This window comes from Protomyctophum bolini, assembly GCF_963924005.1.
Source record: "Protomyctophum bolini genome assembly, chromosome: 4".
NCBI classification, from domain to species: domain Eukaryota; kingdom Metazoa; phylum Chordata; class Actinopteri; order Myctophiformes; family Myctophidae; genus Protomyctophum; species Protomyctophum bolini.
Window position 1 is genome coordinate 46,412,209 of NC_137865.1, and position 24,371 is coordinate 46,436,579.

At 45.1% G+C, this 24,371-nt stretch overlaps 1 protein-coding gene across 3 annotated transcripts in view; it reads right to left on the reverse strand.

Annotated features, from left to right (window-relative positions):
• The window catches only part of lrp5 (low density lipoprotein receptor-related protein 5), a 96,723-nt gene continuing 72,352 nt past the window's right edge, over window positions 1-24,371 (reverse strand). For 2 of the 3 annotated variants that reach the window (XM_080761682.1, XM_080761684.1), the window contains 12 exons: window positions 23,749-23,897; window positions 22,000-22,177; window positions 19,807-20,003; window positions 17,712-17,917; window positions 16,975-17,165; window positions 14,777-14,986; window positions 13,915-14,040; window positions 12,598-12,834; window positions 8,552-8,662; window positions 7,987-8,357; window positions 7,541-7,638; window positions 1-1,899 (listed from right to left, as the gene is read on the reverse strand). In XM_080761682.1, coding sequence (XP_080617808.1) covers window positions 1,572-1,899; window positions 7,541-7,638; window positions 7,987-8,357; window positions 8,552-8,662; window positions 12,598-12,834; window positions 13,915-14,040; window positions 14,777-14,986; window positions 16,975-17,165; window positions 17,712-17,917; window positions 19,807-20,003; window positions 22,000-22,177; window positions 23,749-23,897 — 2,402 coding nt within the window. In that variant the 3' untranslated portion in view covers window positions 1-1,571. The remainder of the gene's footprint in view (window positions 1,900-7,540; window positions 7,639-7,986; window positions 8,358-8,551; window positions 8,663-12,597; window positions 12,835-13,914; window positions 14,041-14,776; window positions 14,987-16,974; window positions 17,166-17,711; window positions 17,918-19,806; window positions 20,004-21,999; window positions 22,178-23,748; window positions 23,898-24,371) is intronic. The other variant, XM_080761683.1, reaches the window with a different exon arrangement.

Sequence of the window (24,371 nt, forward strand, 5' to 3'; positions counted from 1 at the left end):
TCCACCCACCCATCTTATCACTTATTTAGCCACCCACACATTTAGACGTGTACCTACTCGGTTACACATCCATCCACACACTCATTCACTTATTTACATGTATTCATAATCTATTCAATCACGTGTTCATTGATTCATTCACTCACGCATTCATCCATCTCGCAATCCTTTTTTTTTATCGCCTCACCACCACATGGTCCTAACCTCAACATTAAGCCAGCGGTGAATCAGCGGGCATGAATAAAATAGTAAAAATAATTCCTCTCATTAATTTTTGTTCATATTATTTTAACACTATATACAGTCCTGGCACTTGGTCTGCTGCCTTACGAGGTTGCTGTAAAGACGGAAGGGGACTATGCGGTTTGCATTGATGGGTGACCAAAACGGTTGTCTCCGAGTTTCTCTTCAGCGAGGGCAGCAGAATTCTGTCAGTTCAACTCTAAAAGTTGTTCTCCTGGCGGGCCGGCTGCCTCCCATTCTTGCTTCCACAGATTTCAACACAGTACAGTCAGCAGCAGCAGCAGCCGCCGCCGTCCGACTTCACACAGAGAATGACAGAGATCTCCTCTTAGAGATAACCTGCCACAGTCATTAGCCGTGACATGGAGGAGCCACCACCTGTCCATATTGGACTGGTGCTGAGGGGGTTGTCGACCATTTAATTTACACAACATTAACTTCACATCCAATCTGAATCAGTTTCTTGTTTGCAGCAGCATATAGTTAGTTGGTGGAATCAGTATAAATGTGCCAGAGATTGGACATCTGTCTCATTTTGTTTTCACTCCTCGGCATCAAGTGTAGCATTTGACTTCTGGCACTGGAACTCAGGTGTTGCGGCAAGGCTAGCTTTGAGATTGGATCGAAAAGGTCAACAGACTGCTAAAAAGTTTCTGTACGCAGAAAATCGGAAATAGGGGTGAAAAATAATAGCACTGCTCTCCTGGTTAATACCATTGATGTGCCCTTGAGCAAAGCCCTTAATTCGCCAGACTACTCCGGTGGAGGGGCTCAGTGGCAGAACAGCAGAAGATTGTAGTTGTACTGGCCAGCAGGAGTAGAGGTGTGTAACTGAAAATATGGAGCAGGGCACTGCTGACAATAGTAACTTAAAAGTGGTAGCAAGAGCAAAAGTGATATGACCTGTAACTGCTGACAGTCACAACAGCACTCTGAAATATGATATGATATGATATGATGACACACCTCTGGACCACCTAGCATCATTCTGAACCACTGGAATGCGAAAAATGACCAAGTTGCTTTACAAACTTCCAAAGTGTCTTTTTAGCAATACACTTGTACCTCACCCACTCTAGTAACACCTTCTCTGTAGTGCAATAGGCCAGGTCTGGAAGGTCAGCAAAACAATAATATTATATGATAATATGCAGACACTCCTCCCTGCTTTCATAATTACTCTTCTTTGCCTGTTACTTGGTTGAATGTTTGTGGAATCAATACATTCCACTGTAAGGATGGGAAATAAGGCCTATTGTTGTTTGTCCCTTGGATCTTCACTTGGCTCCAACGCCCCATCAAACCCCTTCCCCCTCAAGGAAGGAGGGTCAAGAGGAGTCGGTGCAGGGCGAGGGCGGAGGAGGGCAGAGGTGGAAGTAGGAGCGTTCGGTGGAGGGCGAGGGTGGACAGCTCTCCTCCGCAGAGAGGTACTGGGAGCGCGGGGTGGGGGGAGGCGGGTAGGGGTCCGAGTCCGAATTCAAGTCCATATAGTACTTGTTGTGCTTGTTGTTATGAGCACTGTGGCCCCCCGCGGCCTTCCAGCGGCCCACCGATGAGCTGGGCCCCGTGGGCGGGTGGGGGGTATAGTCACTGTCGCACACGTCTGTGCTGCATGGGGTGGTGGGAGGGGCTGCCCCGCGCACCGGGTGGTAGGGCCTGCGTGGGGGAGACAAGAGAACAGACAGGTTTACATCACTGGGTGGTAGGGCCTGCGTGGGGGACAAGAGAACAGACAGGTTTACATCACTGGGTGGTAGGGCCTGCGTTGGAGACAAGAGAACAGACACTGTTGGTTTACATCAATTCAATAGAGCGCCCGAGGTCCGGACGTCACTCGCTCATCCCCTGGTTCACAGAAGCTGTTCTCTATGGAGAGTAACACGGGGTCATCTTGAAATCGTCTCATATAAGAATTGTGGTCCATAAGTAAAACAAACTGCAATATTGTATATCGCACGTGGGGGGTGCTGCTGATGTACTCGTGGCGTCAGACTTCGGTGCTCTATAGTCTATAGAATTGAACTTCATTTGTGGAATGAAAACAAGCATTCATGAACATAAATCAGAGTCCAGACGAGACATACAATTGCTACAATCCTAGTCCCAGATAAGGATTTTATGCTGTGTTCCAACTTTATTAGAATGGCGTTTCATTTCTACTATGTGTGGATACGATAGTGAATGTACTAAGGACTACTATATCTGTACCGAGCAGACTACGAGACCTACCGCACATCTAAACAGAGCTGCTACCTGTAAACACAGGTTTACTGGTGCCTGCCTGCTCACCAGTACACGCTCCAGAGACCACATTACACCCGTCCTCCACGAGTCCCATGACCTACACTGGCTTCCCGTCAAACAAAGAATTCACTACAAAATCCTGCTCACCAGCTACAAAGCTCTCAATAACCTGGCTCCCCCCTACCTCTCCAATCTTCTCGAACCATATACCCCCCCCCCCGCTCCCTCAGGTCCAGTGAACGAAGCCAACCTCCTGAAGGTCCGCAAGGCCAAGTACCGCATCTGGGGGGACAGGGCCTTCTATGTTTCGGCCCCCAAACTCTGGAATGAACTCCCCAACCATCTCAGAGTTGCTCCCTCTCTCCTCTCTTTCAAAACCTCACTTAAAACCCACCTCTTCTCAGGATAGCTTTCCCCAGCTGAGGTCTCGTTTATCCTTTTATCTTTTTAACCCTGTATCTGTTATGTTTTGCTTTGATTTTTTTTTTCTTAATAAAGTCTGTTCCTAGTGTTCCCATGTAAAGCGCTTTGGGTATTTAGAAAAGCGCTATATAAATTTTAGCTATTATTATTATTACTAGAATTTCGCCCGCCTTCGGCGGGCTCATCCCAGTGTCGTTGCAGCGCAATATGGGAAGAAGGAAATTGCAGGAGTTGACAGACTCCACTTCATGTTTCAGCTGTGTTTTTAAACTCAGTAGTGTGCCCTGCACACAGCGCACACTCGCAATTGCAGCTGGAGGGCGACGCGACACACACACACGCCCACACACACACACACACACACACACACACACACACACACACACACACACACACACACACACACACACACAGAGCGATGTGTGGATAAATCAGAGATTTGGGAAATGTGTTCTGAATGGGCCTGAATATATGTGTGTAGTGTCCTTTTGTGCACTTAAACCTCTCCAGCTGATCCAAAATGCCGCAGCTCGCTTGGTCTTCAACCAGCCAAAATTCTCACATGTCTCCCCCCTGCTCCGTTCCCTCCACTGGCTCCCGGTCGCTGCCCGCACAGAATACAAAACTCTGATGCTGGCATTCAAAGCAACCAAAGGTATGGCTCCCCCATATCTTGCAAGTATGATCGAACCCTACAAACCCTCCCGCTCACTCAGATCAGCCAACGCAGGGAAGCTGGAAGTACCCTCACTAAAAACGCCGGGACAACACTCCACACGTCCCAAACTCTTCTCCCTTCTGGCTCCAAAACTGTGGAATGCACTTCCCATTGCAGTCAGAACTGCAGCATCACTCCCAATCTTCCGCCGTAGTCTGAAAACCCACCTTTTCAGACTCCATCATGGCCCATAGCACTTACCCCACCCCCTTAGATAGCAATTCTGTAGACTTAGATAGCATTTGATACAGTCTTATAGCATGTTATGTAGACAGCATAAGTGCATTGTATGTGCTATTGTCATAGCACGTCATAGTACATATGTATAGCATAGTAGTATAGATGTATAGCTTATATGTATAGTTTCATTATAGATATTCCACTGTTACTTTCTTAGCTTACGCATGTTTCATGATAAATGTTTTTATGTGATGTATACCCATGCTTTTTTGTTCTTGCTTAATGTAAGTCGCTCTGGATTAAGAGCGTCTGCTAAATGCCTAAATTGTAAATTGTAAATTGTAGGCTGCAACAATGATTTCATAAAGTGTAGTTTAGTTTTGAACAGGCAACTAATGTAGTGATAGATTAATTGAATGGGCCTGAATAGATAGATAGATAGATTTCTTTATTTTTGTGTCATGCACCAAAGGCGCCCAGCCCACATGGGCTAATTGGGCTTACAGGACACACCATATCATTGCATTGAATATTGCATTGTGTACAATAAACAGATATGTTTTGTTGATATTCCCTTTTTTGTTTTTACACAAACAAAACATTCTGCCTTATTTCCCACGCCCTGCATAAAAAGTCTGCCAAAGCGCACACTCGCAATTGCAGCTGGAGGGCGACGCGACACACACACACACACACACACACACACACACACACAGAGAGCGATGTGTGGATAAATGACTGAGATTTGGGAAATGCGCACGCAAGCACAGAATGCACGGCGTGACAGGATTATATAGGTCACCCGTTTTGGTGTGACACACACGGCTTCCACATTTAGCTTCATACTGGTTGAAAGTGTCCTTCCAAAAATATTTTTTTTGCTCGAAATTCTTATTCACAATGACATTGAGTTGTGGTGTTGTTTTTAGGGTAATTGTTGCATAAGCGCTATTTCGCACTGGAGTCCCGTGAGGCGGGCCATCTCACTCCCCTCCCCTGTGTCTGAAGCAGCTAGCATGGAAGCTATATGGAACCTTTCCCTCCGAGTGCACACAACCATGCCGTTGTCCACGCGTCCATCCGATAGCTTTTAATGTAAATGTCCCATCCACTGAGCAAAAGCGATATAAGCGCCTTATTCATTAATTCGATTCATTTGGGTGTGGGGCTGTGCAGTGCTGTGGGCTTTAAATTGTGACGGAGGCGAGCTGCTGCTGCTGTTCGACTTCGAGTCGCTGTCTATGGAGCAGTATAGAGTAGGCGTGGCGCAGCATTAGAAGGGCGCAGCAAATACGACATTGAGGGGTAGAAACCATCCCGGTCGCGTGGTTGATCTAACGCGTGTGTCACTGTGAAGGACTGGCCCCATTAAGTGAACGTAGTTGGCGTAGTAGACGCCAACATGACGATTCTGACGTAGGCTGTAGAGGTTGAGCAAGAATAGCGTGTTTGAGAAAAGTAATATTTAAACAGTAAATAAGACATTTTTGGCGAATGCAATGTAGTCTATATGTTTTCTGGGAGTGTGGCGAATTTATTTAGCATATAGAGATGTCTGGTAAAAGTGTGGTTTGGTCGGAGAAAGCTGTTGGATAAACGGCCATGTGCTTATGTACCCCTGTCTATTAGGGTAGCAGGATGGGCCTGAATAGATAGATAGATAGATTTCTTTATTTTTGTGTCATGCACCAAAGGCGCCCAGCCCACATGGGCTTACAGGACACACCATATCATTGCATTCAATATTGCATTGTGTACAATAAACAGATATGTTTTGTTGATATTCCCTTTTTTTTTTTACACAAACAAAAGATTCTGCCTTATTTCCCAGGCCCTGCATAAAAAGTCTAAACTCAGTAGTGTGCCCTGCACATGTAGTAACGGATGGGTTATAAATTATTATAATACTGTACTGCACTCCTTAGTATTGCACTGTACTGTAATGTTGTCCTCTGTACTGTACTTTACTGTACGTCTTTACTGTTCTGTACTGTACTGTTGTTAGTGTTGTTATTGTTGTTTTTCTTATAATGATTATTATTATTATTGTTATTATTATTACATGCATTATTGTTCTGATGTGAGCTTGTTTGTAAATGAGTGAGTTTACAAAGAAGTTTATTGTTATTATTATTATTATTATGATTATTATTATTAGTATTGTTATTGTGATTATTACATGGATTATTGTTGTGATGTGAGCTTGTGGCTGACTGACTATCTAGAAAATGAAAACATGGCACTTCATTTAAAATAGGTTACAGACCCCTGTTATATGCGCTTGTTTTGGGATTATTTTTATAGACCTATTTACTTGTTTCTATGAGACATGGCAACAGCAGCGAAAGGCATCCACGTCTTTCTCTTGTGAAATGCTGAGATTAGAAACGACCATAATTATTTCATTTCTCAACCTTAAAAAATAAATAAAGACATCTCCATAATCCTTGGGAAGTGTGTGTAGCAAAAGTAGTCGGCATTGTCATGGTTGAAAGTATTCATGCAACACTGACGCTGTAAGCTGTGTGATGCTAACGCGCTAACACCGTTAGCATGGTCTGTGTTGGTGAAAGGGAAAAGGATAGATATGAAACTACTGGCCAAAATAAATGTCATAAAAAGCACAACACCTAAAATCGGAATGTGATGGTGACCTATTGAGCACAAACAGACAATCATGATTTGCTTGCTGGACCTATAATTAATTTATGTGCATTACATTTCCACCTCGCACATATAAATCAAGCCACAGTGCAGTCAGAGAGTAGTTCACAGGTCACACACAGGAGCAGTGAAAGGGGGAGGGGACTTGGGATGGCAGTGTAGAGTAGGCACGACATTGAGAGGTAGAAACCATCCCGGTCGCGTGGTTGATGTAACGCGTGTGTCACTGTGAAGGACTGGCCCCATTAAGTGAACGTAGTTGGCGTAGTAGACGCCAACATGACGATTCTGACGTAGGCTGTTGAGGTTGAGCAAGAATAGCGTGTTTCAGAAAAGTAATATTTAAACAGTAAAGAAGACATTTTTGGCGAATGCAATGTAGTCTATGTCTTTTGTGGGAGTGTGCAGGTTTTATTTTGCATAGAGAGATGTGTGGTGGAAGTGTGGCTTGGTCGGAGATAGAGCACGAATGAACGGCCAGGTGCTCATGTACCCCTGTCTATTAGGGTAGCAGGATATCTGAGGCTTTTGTTTGCATACTATACAATAGTTTTGAGAAAATAATGCTGCTATTTGTCCCAAAGTGATTGCAAAAGATTGCTGCTATTTGTTTAAAAGGGTATAAAAGCTTTATACCCTGTATGTATGACATTAATTTAATTGAACTAAAGAGGCAAGCAAACACACCTTGACCACTGGGCGGCAGGTAAGGCTAGACTCGAGAGTAGAGACGTCAACTAAAATATTTTTTAAAGAATGATGCAATAAATTATAAATATAACATTTTTGTCAGCTGCCTTTGTCAGGGTCAATTAGTAGTGTGGGTCAGTTAATACTAAATGGACTGTAACAGATAAGATGAGAGATAAGCCGAGAGTCTAAAACCATTTTCAAAATCAATCGCATTAGCACAGGTATGAATGAGTATGTCTGGGTCAAAACTGTATTGTAGTTACGTGCGCGCGTGCGTGTGTGCGTGCGTGCGTGCGTGCACGTTCTAGTTGAATCAGTAATGATTCAGTGAGCTAGCTGTACGTGTGTCTCCTCAACAGATACCCGTTTTCTTACCTGTACGATCGGGTGGTGGAGGGGCTGTTTGAAGAGTAAAAGATCTCAGCGTTGTACAGAGAGCGATCAGTAGCCGGGGAGGGAGGTGGATTCAGTATCTAAACACACAAAATAACATTAAACCTCACAAACAACAGATAATTTACTACAGGGTATGTCCTGTTGCACCGTATAAGAGATACCATATGTTTGCAATAGGCCTATAACCATTTGCCCAACTCACGATACGTTTCAATACTAGGTTCACGATTTTCACAAAATTATTTGCCAGACAAAATTCTCATACACAAATACAGTATTTTATTTATCTTTCTCACAGTAGCAAATGACTGAAAACTCTTGACTTTTCTTTTTTTTTTTGTTAATCAATTATTTTACAAAGATTATGCATGTTAGAGTTACAATATATCATTACATGCCTACGTTTGCCTGCTTTGCAAACATACCTGAGGATAAAAGGCCCCCTTGGTAGACGAGGAGCTGCTGGAAGAGGCTCCGGTCACGTGGTTCCTGTCGTACAGCGGCGCTCCACTGCTGCTGCTGCCCATCAGACTCACGGAGCTCATGATGGACTTGCCGCAGGCGGGGAACTGCTGGGAGCTGCTGGGGGCGATGAAGTTGAGGGGCACGTGGGGCGTGCCACTGATGTACTCGTGCGGGAACGTCCCGCTGGGGCCCTTGTAGCGTCGGCACACCACGCGCTGGCACACGAAGTACGCGCCCCCGATCACGAAGACCAGCAGGATGATGGCGATCACCGGGCCGATGGTGGAGGAGCTGGTGGGGAGGTCGCTGACAGGAGGCAGCAATACCTCTGCTTATAGAGACACACACAAAGAAAGAGGGATAGAGAGGAAGAAAGATGGAGAGACGGTGAAATTATTAAGACGCAGGAGAAGTGGGGGAAAAAAAGGCAAAGAGAGACAGAAGTTCATAAAAGAAGTTCAGTAGATTTGAGTCACTGGGAAATAATGTTTTGTGACAAAAGCATTGAAATGTGTATGTTCATACCACAGGCCAACTCGTCGGATCCGTCGGCGCAGTCAGAGTAGTTGTCGCACTGTTGTTTCTTTGTGATACACTGGTTGTCGCCACAACGGAACTGATTGGGAGGACAGATGTCTGAGAGGAGAGGTGATATGGAGGGCAGGTGAAAGGGAGTGGAGGAGAGAGGTGGGAGAGTGGAGGTCAGACAAAACAAAACACAACCTCAATACTTTTCACGTACAATGACCCGTCTACACAAACCAAAAGAACCCAAATGCATATCATGTCCATATCATATCTATAATATATTATGTCTATAGCAACATACAGTATATGCAATACTGTATGTTGAATGTCATATTTTGTATCCTATATTACTTGATTTTGTGTCTTTATATTATCAAATGTATGAAAGCTTCAAAATATAGTCTAGCCGTGTCAGCTATTGTGGTTTTTGGCAAAGGGAGAGAGAGGAAGTTAAAGGCACTCATTCTTATTGTTCAGTGCAGTTTGACTACTTCCTGTTACAAGATGATCTTACAAGATCTTATACTGTTGGCCACTAAGCAGCTCCACTGGAGCAGTTGGGGGTTCAGTGCCTTGCTCAAGGGCACTTCAGCGGTGTTGGGTTAGTGATGACCAATCACTTCCCGACCAGGGAATCGAACCGGCAACCTTTCGGAAACACAAGGGCACTCCTCTAACCCGTAGGCCACCCGCTGCCCACTAATGGACCACTGTCCATTGTGTGCCGGGAAGTACGGAAGGCGTGCACGCTACGCCACACAGCACTGCCTGCCACTCAAGTGACTAGTGGCCAATCACAGCGTGTCTTTTCCGGGACTTGTCGGACCCAAACGTCCACTCTGTGACGCACGCCGAAGCTCCTGTGAAGCATTATAGTCTCACGTTGCCAAACTGTTGTCTGGCTACGCGAGACTAGTGAAGCACCAACCCAAGGAAGCTCGACCTCACTTCTGCCCTCATGCCGCAGAGCCGAAGGAGGCGTCTCTACCCTATGTCTATGATCAACACAACCCCACCAATCACAGTGGTCCATGCATCTGTGTCTTAATGTGTGCACCTCTTTATTATGCACACAGTGTTGATGTTTACGCATAATTTATACCTGCAAGCAGCTGTTGCACTCTGAAAAATAGCAGTTCACAATATTGGTTCACGTTCGGCGGTTCACCGGTATGCAACCAAAGAATAAATCAGGCTTTAAGTGCTGTATAAAGTGCTCTAAAGTGCTCATGTAAAGTGCACAGAGACCCCTTGGGATTTTGTACTATAAATAAAATAAACTGAACTGAACTGAACTGAACTGAAGCTGCCTTTTATTTCTTAATGTGGTCAGGTTGAAGTTATTCTACAATATGAACTGTCTTTCTGCTCCATCTTTCACATTATAGTGGATTATCGTGTAAAATGTAACCCTCTATGTAGGTGCATTATTTACCTCCTATTAGGGCTATATCTTAACCTTAATCTTAAACCTTATCCCTAAACATATTTGCCATTTTTTACTATATTAAAAAAAAAAAAGATCAAATAGCCAATCTACAAGCTCACAACGTCTCGATGTAGACCGGCTAGTTGAACTATTTTAAAATGTTTTTCAAAATAGTATAAAATGACAAATACGTTTAGGGATAAGGGGATAAGGGGTAAGGGGTAAGGGGATAAGGGGTAAGCTCCAATTTCGTCGCTGCTGTTTCCCGAGACACGGCCACACGCAAACATGCGTGTTGTGAGCTTGTAGATCTGTTCTATTTGTCACGTCCGGTACACATCAGGCTGCAATCACGCCGCCCATTCCACGAAAAACGTTATTTAAAAAAATAGGTACTTTGATGAATTCCAGGACCCTTGATACATTCCAATCCAAACCTTTTCCAGGACTGGAAAAAGTTATTTTTTCTATAAATTTCAAAATATTTCCAGGAATATTCCCATGGTCATGAAGACTGCTCATCAGAATGGAACAAAAGGGAATGTAAACTCACTGTCACAGTCCTGCTCATCACAAGGGAATGTAAACTCACTGGCTACGTTTACATGAGCAGTTAAATCCCCTTTTCATTCCGAATAGAAGTTCAATCCTATTAAACGTTGTTATGTAAACACCTACAAAAACTTACATCCGAATGAAAACGCTCGATGCGATCTAAAAACCATTCCGATGTCACTGGCCGGATTACTCCGATTTTCAATGCGATTGAAAGAAATTTGACTCATGTATACACTGCTTCGGATGTAAATTCATTCTGGTCTTTCTGAGCATGCTCCAATTGGGCGCTCATATCCAAGGCGCGCCGTCGGCGCCGAGGAGTTTGCACATAGAGCGCGTTATTTCGTTCCTTTTTTCAGATCCGAAATCCACAAAAAAAACGTGGAGCGCAGCAGATGAGATACCCCTGATCTGTGTGTGTGTGTGTGTGTGTGTGTGTGTGTGTGTGTGTGTTCAACGGTCTCTCTCTCTCTCTCTCTCTCTCAAAAATAACGAGCGACCCGATACAATAATAATCATCAGTGTTGCGTTGCGTGCCCTGGCCGTGCTGTAGATACAAAGTATAATAGTAGGCCTACAAATAAAAACGAGATGATCAACTTCCCAGCGGAGAAGCGGAGCCGCAGCGGGTGGGGAAAAAAAGACGGCGTAGTTTCACGTGAATTAACATGTATCATGTGACGTCTTCTATCACTTCTCCATATAAACACTCATTCGGAATGACCATTTCCCATGTAAACTCGCGGCAAAAAACATTACATCGGATGTATTTTATTCGGAAGTATTTATTCGGAATGATCACCCTTCATGTAAACGTAGCCACTGTCACAGTCCTGCTCATCAGAATGGAACAAAAGGGAATGTAAACTCACTGGCTACGTTTACATGAAGGGTGATCATTCAGAATAAATACTTCCGAATAAAATACATCCGATGTAATTTTTTTTGCCGCGAGTCATTCCGAATGAGTGTTTATATGGAGAAGTGATAGAAGACATGATACATGTTAATTCACGTGAAACTACGCCATCTGTTGGACACATAAAATATAGGCAGTTCATTCATTGTGACTGTCTCAACAATACAAACATATTACAGACGAAAGACGATACTTTGAAATCCCATCATTTCATTCCGCAGTAGCTTTGAGGCTGCTGGTTGGATAGGGGCGGCGCGGGCATATATGTTTAGTGTTTACCGTATTTTTTTCCCCACCGGCTGCGGCTCCGCTTCTCCGCTGGGAAGGTGATCATCTCGTTTTTATTTGTACTACTACTTTGTATCTACAGCACGGCCAGGGCACGCAACGCAACACTGATGATTATTATTATTGTATCGGGTCGCTCGTTATTTTTGAGAGAGAGAGAGACCGTTGAACACACACACACACACACACACTGTGACACACACACACACACACACACACACACACACACACACACACACACAGATCAGGGGTATCTCATCTGCTGCTGCTCCACGTTTTTTTTGTGGATTTCGGATCTGAAAAAAGGAACGAAATAACGCGCTCTATGTGCAAACTCCTCGGCGCCGACGGCGCGCCTTGGATATGAGCGCCTTGGAGCATGCTCAGAAAGACCAGAATGAATTTACATCCGAAGCAGTGTATACATGAGTCAAATTTTCTTTCAATCGCATTGAACATCAGAGTAATCCGGCCAGTGACATCGGAATGGTTTTTAGATCGCATCGAGCGTTTTCATTCGGATGTAAGTTTTTGTAGGTGTTTACATAACAACGTTTAATAGGATTGAACTTCTATTCGGAATGAAAAGGGGATTTAACTGCTCATGTAAACGTAGCCACTGTCACAGTCCTGCTCGTCAGAATGGTAAACAGAATGTAAACTCACTGTCACAGTCCTGCTCGTCAGAATGGAACAAGGGAATGTAAACTCACTGTCACAGTCCTACTCGTCAGAATGGTCGATGTATAAACTCACTGTCACAGTCCTGCTCGTCAGAATGGTAGGGAATGTAAACTCACTGTCACAGTCCTGCTCATCAGAATGGAACAAAAGGGAATGTAAACTCACTGTCACAGTCCTGCTCATCAGAATGGTCGTCACAGTCCGGCTCTCCGTTGCAGCGCCGCTGTGCGTCGATGCACTCTCCCTTGTCACACTGGAACTGGAAGGCGGAGCACACGGGGCAGTTCTCCTCGTCGCTGTGGTCCTCGCACTCGGCGAAGCCGTCACAGCGCCACGCCATGGGGATGCAGTCGATCTCCCCCGTGGAGCAGGTGAACTGCTCCGTGGAGCACGTGGGAGGCTCTGGGAGACGAGACGAGAGGAGGAAGGACAATGCTTTTTGTGGCCGTTCAAACTTAAAACGATGTAACCCATTAACCCATTCTGACCTGAGATCAGATTCATACGAGGTTTCCACTGGACACACACTGGTCTGATTAACCCATTCTGACCTGAGATCAGATTCTAAAAAATGTCAGTCGTTCTTCGATTTTTCAAAAATAGCAGACCTACAAGCTCGTAGCGCGCCACTCGGTGGCGCGCTATGAGCTTGTAGATCTGCTATTTTTCAATAGCTAAAGCATAACATGATGCTAACACCGAAATGTGTTCCCGTTCAGAATGGGTGTCTTCTGAATCCTAAAAGGTTTCTGAACAACCTACAGTATGTTTCTATATCAGTGGTTCTCAAACCTTTTCATGTCGTCAAGGACACCCCACAATTATATAGTATTTGGCTGCGAAACCCCCTTCTCAAAATATGTTGTTCCAGGTATCCCCCAGAAGCAAAGATTTGAGTTACAGATGTTTGCTTTAAAAAATTCAAAGATTTGCAAAAAGGTTCATGATTTATCAAAAAGCTTGTATCGCGGCACTCGGCACCGCTCTATGAGCTTGTATATCTGCTATTTTTCAACAGCTAAAGTTTAAAATAATGGTTTAAAGTGAGGGTTTAGTTGTAGGGAAATATCCCTGAAGAGTTTCTAACACATGATAAATATTTAATCAAGATCCTCTTAGCATCAAGTATAAAAGCAATCACACGACGCTGGTACCAACAGAACCCACCAACGAAAGATCAATGGATGGACATTATTGAGGAACTGTATTCTATGGAAAAACTAACATTCATACTGAGACTACAAGAGGATAAATTCTATAAAAAATGGGAAAAGTGGAATCTCTTCTCTCAGCCTAGCGATATTGCAATAGAATTTCATTGAATGTTTATTGTAATATGAAAAATGCAGCCTTTTTTTCTTTTACTTTTTGTCCTTTTTCTTTTCTTTTTCTTTCCCGTATTGTCTTGTTAGTTGAGTTCTTTTTTTTGTCTGTTCTTCCTTCAATAAAAATTAAGTGAAAAAAAAGTGAATGTGTGTGTACCTCCACAGTGCAGGAGGTCCTGCAGTAACACCAGGTGCATGGGACAGGAGCAGCGTGGCGTTCCGTCACCCTTAGCGATGCATATGTGAGAACAACCCCCGTTGTCACGGGAACAAGGATGGGAGGCTGGACAGGAGAGGGAGCAAGGGTTCAAACGGAGTTAAAAACAGACAAATCTAGTCCTTTCTGTGGTGAGGAAAGGCATAAAATGTACAGTATAATTTACATTGATTTGACTAGATATTCAGTTTAGTTTGTTGTTTTCACTAGAGCTGCACTTCTGTCACCAAACAATATTGTCCAAAATACAAAGACGATTGTTTAGCTGAGATCTTTATGGAACTCCATTGGTAGTCTCTAGAGACAGACTGTGACTAAGGAAAGGATGGCACAGTTTTTGTCTTTGTTTTGCTAATGGGTACCCAGATTGCTCCATATGTAGTCTAGGAAAATTGGCCTCAGATCCTGTGCAGCAGGGGCGTACGTGGCCCAGTGCGTTGCGTTTCAAATGAAATGCGAATCAAAAGACAGGGGCGGGTTCCACATGGAGTGGGCGCTACATCTAAATAAGACGGAAGGGAAACAATTGCTCCTTGAGCGGTGGTGGCCGGTTTGGAATTGGATTCCCTTCGGACTATTTTCATGGTATGCACAGTGCTTCAGACCGGAAAGGGGAGTGTCCGCTCATATTCTGAGCGCAATGTACTTCCCTCACAGGGATACGTTCCTTTTTTCCCAGAAGTCTTTCTCGCCCGCCTAGTGGCGAAAAATAAAACTTCTGGGAACGCAGATTACTCCATATGTGACTCCATTAACGTTGTGTACGTGGTTAGGCACATACCCACGCAGTAGGTGTACCTACCGAACTCGTGTGGGTCCATCTCCTCCACGGCGTGTATGGAGGTCAGGTATGAAATGCGTCCCTGGATGCGCGTCCGCCTGTCCCCGGTCAGCTTGTCCACCCTCTCTATCATCTGCTGCTGTCTGTCGATCCAGTACAGGTGGTCGCCCAGAATGGTCAGTCCCATTGGCTGGAGGATGTTGGAGTCCTGCAAGACGATACGATTGGCTCCTAGGAGGGAAAGAGTAAGTGACATCATCAGAGTTTTGTCATTTTATGCTTTCATGCTTACATTTTTGTCATTTTTATTAGTATGTTTCTCGTTTATATTCTGTGTTCTCCTGCCTGTTCTCTGTTTTTGCCACTGATGTACAGCACTTTGGTCAACCTTGGTTGTTTTAAAATGTGCTCTATAAATAAAGTTTGATTTGATTTGATTTGAGAGTGTGAAGACGACCCAGAACTTTGCGAAACTTGAGTGAACTAAACTTTGATCACCCATACTGAAGAGGTCCAAAGTCGACTTTTTGAGGCTTAATCAGGAGTTTGGTTTCAGTGTGAGCTGACAATAAAGTATATCATATCATATCATAACCCAAGCCTGCTGGCTTGTATTTTGGCTATCTTAAAAAAGGTTTAAAGATGTTCTCCAATAATGTCATGCCCCCCAAGACAGCGATGCCAGGGTCCAAAGTGGTGAAGTCTGTATGTATGTATGCTCTATTAATACTTAACAATTTATTGAATAGTATTAACAAGAGCTTGTGACTATAAATCAATACCTGGATCCACTGTAAAACTGGTTATTTTTTTCCCATTCCACAGTTTTGGACATAAGGTGACTGACCTCACCTCACCTTCTTTTACATCAAATAAAATATTGTATTTTTAGCCGGTAAAAGTTGAAGCAAGTTGAAATATGTGCAGCAAGAATCACTTTGTGTGATTAGTAGGGTCTGGTGTGTCTATGCATGTATGATAGACTGCAGTTTCCATTACATTCAGCTGGATCCATCTGACCAAACAAGGAGAAGAAGTTAGAAGAAGTGGGCCTGAAGTATTTTCCATACACCTGCCTCTGGCTCCTCTGTGTATCTGTTCTTTGGTTGTGGTTTAAAAAAAAATAGCATCAATCTCTTTTGTCTTTGGAAGCAGTTCAGTGCATGTCTTGCATTTGGCAGTGCTTTCAATAAAGCCTGTCTTCCTTTAGCATGGCATAAATAAAGTCTGTGGAGTGTGAGTGAGCACGGGTGTCTTGTCTTGTCCACCCGAGAGAGCCAAGGGGAGGAGAGGGGAGTGAGAGAGAGAGAGAAATACAGTCATCCAGTACAGATCCAAATCGTTGGCATTCACAAAGCCAGACAAACACACAGAGAGAGAAAGAGAGACTCGTCGTGGGGTCATGTTCTGCCCAGACAGCAATCAGCAATTTTAGGAGAACACCCTAGTTAGCTACGTAGCTCCTGTTTGTACAGCTTAATTTACTACTGGCCCAATGGGGGTGGGGGCAGTGGTGCAGTAAATGGTTATGCCCACCAGGTGTCAGTAGTTACCACAGATGTTACTGAACCTAACAGCTTGCATTATCAGACTAGACAGTATAAAAAAATATTTTTATACTTCGATTACACTTTCGGCTCAGTTGCTTATGCACACCTGTTTGAAAGATACAATGGCAACTTTATCTGCATCCTTGTGTTCCAACACTCACATTGATATGCCATGTGGCGACCATATGTTTGTGTGATATATGATATTCAACACTCAGGGGTGAGGCTATTGATTAACCCATTAAGACCTGAGGCCGAATTCTACAATGTCTTCTAAATCCTGAAGTTGTCTGAAGAACCCATGTTGTTACATTAGTAGTGCTCAAACTTCTTCATGTCAAGGACGCCCAATGTATTTGGCTGCAGACTTCTATCTCAAAAAATGTTGGTTGTAGGGACCTCCAGAGGCAAAGATTTTAAATAAAAATGTTTACTATATATTCAAAGATTTGCACAAATGTTCACAATTTTTCTGAAATAGCAGATCTACAAGCTAATAGCTATGAGCCAAATACCAATACAAAAGTATAAAATATAATTAAAGAAGTGCAGGTTCAAATCTAAAACATTTTTCCAGTTTTAATGGAATCAACGAAACTGCGATGGAACAGAACAGAACAGAACAGAACATTGTACTAATCGTTACGTCTCTCTATACGGGCCGCCCACCTGTTAGGTCGCTGCTCTCAATCCTCTTGAGGTCGGCGTCGACCCAGAAGAGTTTGCCCAGCTTGTTGTCCAGAGCCAGCGCCACGGGTCTGATCAGACCCGTGGTGAACAGGGACTCTCTCTCCGTGCCGTCCAGGCTGGCCCCCTCGATCTTGGCTGAGCGATCCTGAACCGTAGTGAAGTACATGTACCTGCAAACACAGACACAGAAAGACAGAGTTTAAGAGTTTATATGGGGAATGAGGGAGATGGAGAAAGCCAAGTTCCTTGGTGTAGCAGAGTGGCTCACAACCTTAGCCTGATGATCGAAAGGTGTAATATCTCCCCTCAGCCAAAGGGAATTCCCTTTGACCCGGACTGGGTTTCCCCGTGGGAGGAGGTCAACAGGGTGGTGAGTGTAGCAGAGTGGCTCAAAACCTGTCACCCTTTCTCACCCTTTCTCTGCGTTGACCACTAGGGCCCGGGGGGGGGGGGGGGGGGGGGGCTTGTTTGTCACTCTTTCTCACCCTTTCTCTGCGTTGACCACCAGGGCCCGGGGGGGGGGGGCTTGTCACTCTTTCTCACCCTTTCTCTGCGTTGACCACCAGGGCCCGGGGGGGGGGGGCTTGTCACTCTTTCTCACCCTTTCTCTGCGTTGACCACCAGGGCCCGGGGGGGGGGGGCTTGTCACTCTTTCTCACCCTTTCTCTGCGTTGACCACCAGGGCCCGGGGGGGGGGGGTTGTCACTCTTTCTCACCCTTTCTCGGCGTTGACCACCAGGGCCCGGGGCTTGTCGGTGTCGTCCTTGAGGACCACGCCCACGCCGTGGCCGTCCATCCGCTGGACGTTGATGGTGTTGTCCGTCTCACAGCTCCAGTACACGTGGCGGCTGTACGGGTCCAGGCTGAGGTCATGGGGCACGTTCTCCACCTGCTGCACCACGCTGTTCACCACCGTGGCCGACTGCAGAGGAACACGGGTACACCACGGTTACACCACGGTTACACGGTTACACCACGGTTACACCACGGTTACACCACGCTGTTCACCACCGTGGCCGACTGCAGAGGAACACGGTTACACCACGGTTACACCACGGTTACACGGTTACACCACGGTTACACCACGGTTACACCACGCTGTTCACCACCGTGGCCGACTGCAGAGGAACACGGTTACACCACGGTTACACCACGGTTACACGGTTACACCACGCTGTTCACCACCGTGGCCGACTGCAGAGGAACACGGGTACAAGAACAGCTTAGTTTCAGTGTCTGTAATACCACTGGGGTGACCTAAGGTGGCACTGTTGAGCAGCGTGGCCGTGTGTGTCTCTATGTATGTCCTCCTGTATGTCTGTTTAGGCAGCACGCGCGCGCGCACGCATGCACGCACACACACGCACACACGCATGCACACACACACACACACACACACACACACACACACACACACACACACACACACACACGCGCACACACACACACTTGAATTATTTTATTTGGATCTGAACAAGAGGCGCAATACAATAGACCCAAACACTGATCAGAATTAGGTTACATTATATGGTCCAACCAGATTGATGACATACTATTACTTGACACTACTAGACAGGATGTTTTTTTTCTCTCCCTTTTTTAAGCCACCTAGGGATAAATGAAACAACGCCTTCTGCAGATAGACAGACTGCCCATAATAGCTGAGACAGAAGAGTATTTAGCCAACTTCTTTGCATTTGTCTTTTGCAATCCACCCAATTGCAGACCCCTGAGCACAAGTTTATGGACATGGCCCAGATTTCCAAATACAAGGATAATAAGTTGACAGTTATATCCCAAGGCCATAATACGTTCCACCAAAAGCTGATATTTCATAAGTTTGGATGTAAAACAAGTGTCCATATACAGATCAAATGGGCAGCCTATTTCAAATATAGTGACAGTTTTTCTAATTTCATTGATGAACACAATATCTGGGGTATTTCGAATATCTTGTAGTGAATTGACATATGTGTCATTGTGATCAAGCCATTTTTTTTATTTGTCCTGTCCTGTACTCCTCTGATCTTGTCTGAGACCAGGTCCACCAGACGGTCATGTCTGGCAATGTACAGTCCTTTATAGTGGCTGCAACCATTTAAGATGTGTGCGACTGTTTCTTTGTCATGTGGTACTGGATGTAGGATGCACATCCATAATAATAATAACCTTTCTTCCCTGCATTGACAACGGTAGTTACGAAGGGTGTGTTTTAATGTGGCATTAGTACGTTTTGGCTGTAGAACCAGCGTTCACTCCTACCGCCATCTTGCACACAGACACACACACACACACACACACACACACACACACACACGGATCCCACTAACAGGGGTGCTATTGAAGGTTCATGAATGTTGGTTAACATTCCGGTAAAGACTTTTGAACGCATCATCCTTCCTCCTCGGTCAACTAAAACAGATTGCAGTGAATGCGCTGGGCTGGCTGAAGCTGAAAACCCGGCCCACTGAATACCATCACCAAGCGCAGTTCTGCAAATTTAGATCCATTTGTCATATGAAAACGTATAAGGTTTTAGTGGTTAAACTTGTGGAGGGTGACTCCCTAACCCTCCTTCAAAACAGGGTGAGGGGTGACTTTCTATTGCTACTAGTGTTGGTGTTATGCATGTCTTTAAATGTCGTGATGAATTGAATAGTATACATAGGACCACAATGGAAACAAACCGTCAGGGCCTTTTGTGTTCGTCATTGTATGATCGTACCGGCGTACGTTTTGCAAGCTGTTAATAAAGTATTCAATCAATCAATCAATCGATCAATCAACAGAGCTCTTCCTGCTCTGTCTCACCATGGTGCCGTCGTCTCTGGCCCGGCGGATGTTCTGCCGCCCGTCCAGCCAGTACACCAGTCGGTCCAGCGTGTCGTAGCTGACCGCGCGCACGTTCCTCTGCACGTGGATGGGCAGGATGATGTCCGGACTCTGCTCCCCCAGAACCATCCGGCTGATGCTGGACTTCTGGCTGAACAGCAGGAAGCTAGAGGGAGCTAGAGACACGGAGAGAGAGAGAGGGAACGGAGATAAGGAGGCATGTGATGAAGGGAAGGTCGTTGGGATAATGTAATGAAAGGTGACGTGATGTGACGTGACGTCACGCCGTGGTGGTCACCGCTCACACGACACATCTCTGTTTTTTACTAACTCACCTCTTCACCCAAAACTGGACTATGATGAATATAGGCCTTTAGAGGATGAGAGTACTCTTTATGCTATCGCTTTGTTTGCCGTGTGTTTGATGTTATCTACGCTGCTGCATTGTCTGAAGGAAGCCAAACCACAATAAGTACCTGTACACAAGATGTAACAATAAAGTACAACCTTGAACCCTGCTGAGGAACGATAGGGCTGGATATTTGCTGGATATTTGCCAGCTTAATTTGACCAAACATTTTGAAATGCAAACCCAAATAAACAGGGTTATAAGTCAATGCCAAAATACACACAAATATGAATTTGCAATAACACACACACGCGTGTGCACACACACACACACAGACAGGATGCAATCAGTGATCATCCCAGGGGCTGAGGAGGTATGCAATGAAGAAATGAAGAGAGAGAAAGTGTGTGTGTGTGTGTGTGTGTGTGTGTGTGTGTGTGTGTGAGAGAGCGAGAGAGAGAGAGAGAGAGAGAGAGAGAGAGAGAGACTGAGAGAGAGGGAAACGAATGAAGAAGGAAAAAGTCTTTGCTCAAGAGTACAAACTTTGCCAAGTGGACAAGAATCCTGGGGCCTACAAGAGTGCATGCATGTAGAGAGAGAGTGTGTGTGTGTGTGTGTGTGTGTGTGTGTGTGTGTGTGTGTGTGCGTGCGTGCGTGTGCGTGCGATGTGTGTGTGTGTGCGAATGAACGCCTGCACGCACGTGTGTTTGTTCAGATTTCGACACAGCTCGGACCTCGCGCTGCTCCGCTCCTCTCCGAGCGCTTAACGGGGCTGACAGAAGACTGGGACAGATCCAACACTTACAGACATTCTGTCCTCGTTCAGCACTCCCCTCCTTCCTTCTTTCAGGCACCCGTCGAATCATTCGCAATGTCTTACAGACTCACAGCCATCCCGCTTCAGTTTTCTCAACCGATCATTAACCCCCACACATGAGCGCACACCCAAGCGCACGCACACACAATAACACACACAATGTCTCTCTCCTCACAACTACAGCTGGGTGACTGGGTCCATTGGTTGTCTAAGCAGCGGTCATCACCATGCTGGCTTGTACGTTGTGGTGGACATTTTTTGTCAATATTCCAGTTTTATGCCACGGACATACATAATGAGTGGACAATAATATTACCAGAAGAACACATAAAGAGCTAGCCCTGAATGACCATAAGAGGTCTGTAACTCTGAGAGTTATGGGCAAATGCCCGTAAGGGTCAATTTGCCTTTTTTTCACTCTCATAGTCAATAATAAATTGCATTTTTATGACGGTTTTCTATGCACTACGTGCCTACTCAAAGCGCTTACAATCGTTCATTCATTCATACATTGGGAGGTGAAGCGGCGAACAGTCGACGCCAGCGTCCTCACTTCCCACGCCCAATCCAACCCTTTGATGCTGAGAGTCAAACAGGGAGGCACTCGGTCCCATTTTTAGAGTCTTTGGTACGACCCGGCCGGGGATCGAACCCCGACCTCCCAGTCTCAGGGCGGACACTCTAACCACAAGGCCACTGGAGCTGGTAGTAGTTATGGGGAGTTAAGGGAACCACTTGTACTAGTTGGACTCCTAATATGCCAGAGTCGTCGTAAATAAGTGTCATACAAGTTCTGAAGAAAAGCTGGAGACTTGACATTCAGTAATTGGGTCTTCTAATCAAAATAAGAACATTATAGGCCTAACAGTGCGTAAAAAGGAAAATAAATAAAAAAAATGCCACAGACTAAACATTTGTCCGTGGCGTGTATGGACATATATATTGATGTCTAGTAGTAACACAGGTAAACCCAACCCTCCATGTAGCCCTGCTACCCCATCCTTACAGCTGCAGTTGCGCCCGTCGGGGTCCAGGGTGTAGTGTGAGGCGCAGCGGCATTGGGCGCCGGCCGGCGACGCCAGGCAGAGGTGGGCACACTGGCCGTTGTTCTGGGAGCACTCGTTGGCACCGTCCTGACGAGACGAGTGGAACACCAGGATGTCCAGCATCAACTCCAACTGACCCTGGAACAACGTAGAGCAGTCATTAACCCATTTAACCCATTCTGACCTGAGATCAGATTCATACGAGGATTCCACTGGACACACACTGGTCTGATTAACCCATTCTGACCTGAGATCAGATTCTAAAAATGTCAGTCGTTCTTCGATTTTTCAAAAATAGCAGACCTACAAGCTCCTACCGCTCCACTCGGTGGCGCGCTATGAGCTTGTAGATCTGCTATTTTTCAATAGCTAAAGCATAACATGATGCCAACACCAAAACGGGTTCCCGTTCAGAATGGGTTAAACCTTTTTTAGATTTTTCTGAAAAACCTGTCAGTGGTGCTGTCAAGAACCCCCAGAAATATCTGTAGATTCTGTACTAGTCCTTACCCATTGTGAGATATTGCCCCCCCCCCCCCCATAAATATCTTTAATTGCCGTTCATTTGAACTTGTATAATATATTCGTGTGTTTTTTTTTAATGAATGAAAACAGCACATAACATGAAAGTATTCGTACAAATGCATTTTTATAGAATTCAGTGCCCTCCAGGCACTAATCAGCAGGGGGGCATACTTTTTTCCAAAGGGGGCACTTCATTGTTCAAACCCCTCTATGTATAACAAATAGTCGATGCTTGAAAAAGACTACAAGTAGGTTACAATTATGCAGCAGCACCAACAAACAAACAAAGAAATACAAATATGTTGAGCATTATAATGTCTTCTGCATGCATATTATTACCTTGTATTTCTATTAATTATTCAATTAATTTGAACATGTATATATTTACAATAATCATGAAGAACTTATAGATTTAACATTTGTAAAATATTAAAATATTGGTAGGGTAGGGTACTACTACTGGCCAATCTGGACTGGAGGGGCACAAAATCCAATCTGGGGGGGGAAATGCCCCCCAATGCCCCCCTGTAGAGATGGCACTGAGGGAAATATGTTCATGCAGGCAAGGACCACAACATTTCTTTTTTTTATTTAATATATTTTTTATCCCACGATTTTGTAACCCATTTTTCACCCCTGTGTCAATCATCTAATGTGATCCTGGGCTCTACACACCCTCCGCCAACCTGGGGAGAGCAACGGACTTAACTCATGCTTCCTTCATGCTTGAGTGTCCTTTACACCTGACAGGGGGAGTTTCCCTGGTTGGACGTAGCGCGTGGAAGGAACACGTTATTCCAACCAGTTCCTTTCCCCTCCATCAGGCGCCCCGGCTGGCCAGGGGGAGGCAGTTTAGAGACCAGGATTACTGCATGTTTTTGTGGGACACGGGGAGAACATGCAAACTCCACACAGAAAGGCCCTTTCGCCAACCCCGCCTTCGGGTATGGGCACTGATGGCGTGGAGGAGGAAACACGCCGCCAGCACCCACAGCGCCCTGAGCGGGAATCGAACCCAGGACCTTCTAGCTGTGAGGCGACAGCACTACCAACTGTGCCACCGTGCCCACTTGACCACAACATTTACACTTATTAGCCCACAGACTCCCATTTGAAAAGTACTATGAAGGCCCCCCCAATTGGACAATTGCATTACACACTAATGAATGAAGTGTAATTAATACCTGCAGCACCACGGTGCGGTTGAGCCCGCTGCGCTTGTCGGCCCGTTCGATGCTCCGCAGGTTGAAGTCGGTCCAGTAGATGTAGTCGCGGTACTGAGTCAGGCCAAAGGGGTGGGGCAGGTCGTCCACTATGATCTCCCTCTGGAGACCTTTACGTAAAGGAGGACGAGAAGATGAAGACAACGATGACAACTTCAATTCAACTCACACAGTTAGTTAGTTGTCCTCCCTCTGAGCGGTCAGGGAGAAGAAAAAGAGGGGAAGGACTTGAAAAAGGGCTGCTAGAAATATCCCTCAAGAGTTTCTAACACATGATAAATATTTAATCAAGATGCTCTTAGCATCAAGTAAAAAAGTTAGTTGAGTTCTTTTTTTTGTCTGTTCTAACTTCAATAAAAATTAAGTGAAAAAAAAAGAAGAAAAAGGGCTGCTAGGAGGGCGCCTGCAGGCCAAGCGGTCCAGGCGCATCATGCCACATATAGGCTTTGGCCTGACAGCGTGTCGCGTGTTCCAATCCCGTTCACCTTTGCTGCATGTCTCTCCCCCAATTCTCTCTCTCCCTCTTTCCTGTCAGTCTTCACTCCATACAATAATGATAATCAATAAAAAAAAGGCAGAAAAGC